General features: G+C 37.2%; 1 protein-coding gene across 1 annotated transcript; it reads right to left on the bottom strand.

Annotated features, from left to right (window-relative positions):
• Positions 1 to 3,874: 3,874 nt before the first annotated feature.
• LOC110036456 (uncharacterized protein At5g39865) lies at positions 3,875 to 4,885 on the bottom strand. Its single transcript, XM_020740905.1, has one exon. The coding sequence runs from the start codon at positions 4,744 to 4,746 to the stop codon at positions 4,060 to 4,062; it is 687 nt and encodes a 228-aa protein (XP_020596564.1). The 5' UTR covers positions 4,747 to 4,885; the 3' UTR covers positions 3,875 to 4,059.
• Between the last annotated feature and the right edge of the window lie 121 nt (positions 4,886 to 5,006).

Genomic DNA, 5,006 nt, shown 5'->3' with positions numbered 1-5,006 from the left:
GGACAAACCCCACACCAAAAATAGTGCCGACAGTTTGATAGAAGAAAATTTGATTGAGATAACCCCTCCTTGGGAATATAGGTGCTCGGATGTAGCACCTATGCTCCAAGGCACCCAAGACTTGGCACCTCGGCGTAATATCATGAGGCCTAGTTTCTGTTCTCTTTATATGGCTGATGAAAAATTGATGGAAATGAGCCTCTATCTTAGCATCTATGCATTCAACACAAATGAAACACCATCCCTGAATTTTAAACATATCATAAAAAACATAAAGTTAACATAAAAATGATTAAAATTAAACAACTAATAAACACAAAACTATGTATGACAGGTCTTACTCAATGATCTAAGCTTCAAAAAAGTGGATAAGATTAGTGTAAGAGTGGACTGTCTCGCACTTTAATGACAAGTAGAAATGTGTTGAGCAAAGTCCGACAAGATTGACTCCTATCAACAGCTTAGGATCCACCCATAGAATCTAACGAACCTCTACAATGAACCTGAGAAAGTAATCTTTAAGCAAATCTCTTTCATTCTAACATATTCTTAAAAGATGGAATGAATCCTTGATGGTCCTCTGGTTTGCAATGAAATGCTTCATAAATAGTCTGGTAAGCTCATTGAAGGTATTAATAGCTATCCCTAGGAGAGAGTAGAATCATGCGCAAGCTTGACCCTTAAGAGTGCCAAGAAGCACTTTACGAAGAAGGGTATATAAGGCACATTAAATGTGCACGATAGTTTGATAGTGGTCGACATGCTCATAGTGTTTAGTTATCCCCTCATAAGAGTCAAACTTGGTAGCTGGAAACCTGTTAGGATGGGGTGTTATGAGCGAATGCCTTGGGCATAAGGAAGGATTCTTGTAAGTTATGATGAGCTAAGAAGCGATTTGTATCCCTTAGAGGGAATTCTTTCTAAATCATGTGTTGTGGCTCTTCATGAATGACATCATCAAAAGTAGCAATGAGGTAGTGTTGTGTCAGGTGAGTTGCATGAGACAAATGAGTGAAACTTGCATTATATAGAAGGTCAACATCCTGGCTTGGCAGGGTAAGGGTTCTCTCACAAGGATAAGGTCATGTATGAGTATGTTTGAGGGGGACATTTCCCATCAGTTGTTGAATTAGTTGTAGCTAAGCTCCATTCAGTTGTGTGAGCATCAGTTGTCAGGCCTGACCTTGAAGCTGAAGGTTCTCATGTTGGAACTCCTCCATCATACAACAACCCTCTAGAGAAGAGCCCTTTATAGCTTCACCTGCAAAGTAACACTTCTAGGGTGGAAAGATGTGGAGGCATGACACCCTTTGCTCTGTGACTGTCCTCTAGAATGATGAATGTTAGAGTTAGGCATTCTATTTTTGTGAGTATTACAACTGGTACCAATACAACAGGCTTTTCAAGTACTTTGGAGGTGGGATTGATGTTCCCATAAATGACGACAAATTGATGCGTGTTGGATAATTTTTGGTGATTGACTAATGAATTATTGTCTTAGCATTGCACAAGAATCTATCATGCACTCATGTAATAAAAATAACATGAATAAACACCAAAAATTTTTACATGAAAAAGTTGAAAAGGGAAAAAATGATGAGGCTTGGACAAGTTAAAATGATTCACTATGAGTTAAAGATTACACATATTAACACTTGTCCCACAAACACGAAAGCATTACACAACTTTTTCTAGCTACAATGGTCATGGATAGAAGAGCTTATTGCCCCATGATATGGAGTGGTCACAGCAGGGAGTAGGTGTTAGAGATTCACTATAAAGTCTTCAAGTTTGGCACGATGTTAATGATCATAGTCTACTTTGTATGATGCTTTGTGAGTTTGCGACGTTAGTAGTTACTTTGAATAATGCTTCTTCACTCTATAAAACATGTATTTACTCCACATAGAGCTTCACTACAATGAGTAGAGGGTGGTTGATAGTGGTTGATGGTGGTCGGTAAGTGGAAGTTGACGGTGGCATGCAACTGCAATAGCGGGAGGTATTTGCGATATCTTCGATGCTAAAGCGATACTGGACTTCATGTCATGCTCTAAGCTTCAGTCTTCTTCTGGCTCAAGGTGTAAGTCCCCTCTCAAGAGAATGGTAGGGCTCTATTTATAATCTAAGAGTTGTCTGTCTGCAAATAAGGAATGAATTCAGACCACTTCAATTGACAGCTTAAAGAGATTCCCTCAATCAGATGAAATTCGATGAACATTTGAGTCCCTTAATGTTATCGGAATTGAGCAATCTAAATGCCGTTGGATTCTTGTCGTTGAGACGCTCAATTTGATCATAAACTTATTAAATTTAGATATTATTTAATTTTCCAATTATGTGTTGAAAGATTCTAAAAGTGGTGTAGTGGCTTGATCTTAGCCTAATTTGATTCGAATTGAACTAATTTTGGCATCTTTGAGTTTGTCTCATCGAGCCGGTCAGTTTGAGTATAAATTTGTTTAAATTTGACTTCACCATAAATTTTTACTGAAGTTTAAATAATTTTTTAAAATTTTATCTTGAAATTTGTGACATATTTTTCTTAACGGTATACCAATATTATTTTTAAAATTAACAATTATAAATTTCTTGAACTAGATTATTAGTTAGGCAAAAGAAAATTATATTTTAAAAATATTAATTTGAATAAAAAGTATAAACATTAATCAACTAATCAATATCTTCAACTAAAAAAATAATAGATTTTTTAATTTTAAATATAAAGCATCCTATTCTTAAGCAATTAAATGTTCAAAAATATTTTAATTTATACTTCTATTATTCAAATTTGTCAAATGCAGTACCAAAAAAAAAACACAAGTGATCAAGATGCATAAGGTATGCATTTATAAAAAAGGATGCGATGGGCACTATAAAGTGAAACTATCAGAAACCAAAAATGCCCTCAGATATGGATTTCATAAATATAATACAATTTGACGACAGCCCGAGAGAATCATGGGTCAAAATCAAACTAAAATCATGCACTGCGACGGATGATAAGCCAAAAAAGATACCGAGAAAAACGCACCGCGCATTCAAAACAGTTAGGTAATGGCAGATAACCATTTAATGGACCACAGTAGCTTTTACTTATAATTATTGTTTAATTTATATATGATTACAATCAAATCTAGGATCATATATATCACATCATTTTTATGTGGTTATACATCTAATATTTAACTTATTTATTTATCTGTAAAATATTTTAATTTCTAGATCAGGTAGATGCTTGAGGGTAGGGTCCTCTAATATTTAGGTTCATGTGTCAGATCCCACGAGGGTTTAGCCAATAGGATGGGTTGGGGACTTCAGGCCCCGACCCATTCTTTTAAAAATAAAAATTAATATATATATATATAAATCTTTTTATTGCAATTTTATAAATTTGTTTATTTTACTTTGATATCTTAAAATTTTATATATTTGAAAGAAAATATATAATTATATGTCCCGATGGATATAGTAAAAATTTTCATTGTGAACATAAACTCTTAAATTCAACCAAATTCTAAAAAATTAATAGATAAATGATATTTAAATTTTACTTAAGAGATTTATATAAAAAACATAAATATATACTAAAAAAAAAATTGCAGATATATTATATGATGGCGAAATTCACTATTTTTTTCTAATAGATGATTTTAAAAAGACCAGATTGCATTTTAAAGGAGATTTTAACTCTCTTTGCCTTACCACACAGGACGCCCCACATGACAGTCCTTGAACAAAATGTATTTAGGAAAATAATTTAATTTTATGCATTCTAAATATATAGATTAAAAAAGAAATCTCTTCTAAAATATCAGAGATAGCAAATTTTATTTATTAAATTGATTTATTTAAGTTCAGTGGTATAGCCTGTAATACAAATTTAATACAAGAGAAGAATCCGAACCTTCAAAAACAAAATGAATGGTTTTTCAAGCTAAACTATTCGGGCAATACAAATTCAACAATTGATTAAATATTGATGAATTCGAAAACCTGTCGATATCCTCTTGCAAAAAGAAAAAGGATGAAAGTCTAATCCAAACCGACGGATGGTGATCAAACGATAGGCGTGCAGCAGTCCGGGCACCGAACAAGGCCGTTCTCATTGCAGCATCCGCAGGACCGGAATCCGCCCTTGTCCGTATGGCACTTCCTGCTGCCGTTGCATACTGAGCATAGAAGAAACCTTACGCCGCCACATGCCTCGCAGGCGCTCGCCGCAGCCGGCGGTGCCCCCTCGATGTAGAGTTTAAGCTCGCCCGATTCGTGAAGCTGACGGATCTCTTCTGCCCCGCCGATGTAACGGCCGCCAATGAAGACGCGAGGGAGGCTGAGCTGTTGCCGACCAAGGAGGCCCTTGAGTTCTGTGAGAAAAGCGGAATCCATCGTCAGATCCCGCTCATCGACGGCAACACGGAATCCGCGCAGGATGGATCGTACCATGCGGCAGTCCTCGAAGGTCTTTCGCACAACACGGAGGCTCGTGTAGTAGAGAACGATCCGCTTGTCACCGGATTCGGCGAGGGTCGATGACTGCAGAGATCGCCAGGTCCGAAGCGCGGCGGTCGCCATTCGGACGCGGTGAAAGACGGAAGCCTTCCGACGGCAAGCGGCGCCGGTTTCGTCCTCGTCATGTAAGAGGGAGTGGATGTCCTTGAAGGAGGGGGTAGCTACCGAAGAGGGGAGGTCGGCGGCGGGGCTAGAGGTGTCGTTGCGAGAGGGCTTGCCCCATTTAGGCCACATCTGTTGGGGTTTCGATGGCGATTTGGATGGGTGACAGAATTCGATAACGAGGGAACGGGGAGGGATTTACCTTTCTCGTCCTCGGCGTTTGGGGGTAGTCGGGAAGCCGGGAGCGATTCATTTCACGGTTTATTTTAGTTTTTTTTTTAGTATTGAAATAATCATTGAGGAAATTTAATGATTTTTTTTTTATGGTTTTTTAATAGCTAAAATTGGTTTTCTTTTTTCTTTTTTCTTTTTTATAAGTTGAGGGCTAAATT

This window comes from Phalaenopsis equestris, unplaced genomic scaffold (genome assembly GCF_001263595.1).
Source record: "Phalaenopsis equestris unplaced genomic scaffold, ASM126359v1 Scaffold206875, whole genome shotgun sequence".
NCBI lineage: Eukaryota > Viridiplantae > Streptophyta > Magnoliopsida > Asparagales > Orchidaceae > Phalaenopsis > Phalaenopsis equestris.
Note: the sequence above shows the minus strand (reverse complement) of the source record. Positions and strands in the feature narration are given on the sequence as shown.

Excerpts from the sequence above, each read along its gene's own strand:
- LOC110036456 (XM_020740905.1), bottom strand. The coding sequence starts at position 4,746 with ATGTGGCCTAAATGGGGCAAGCCCTCTCGCAACGACACCTCTAGCCCC.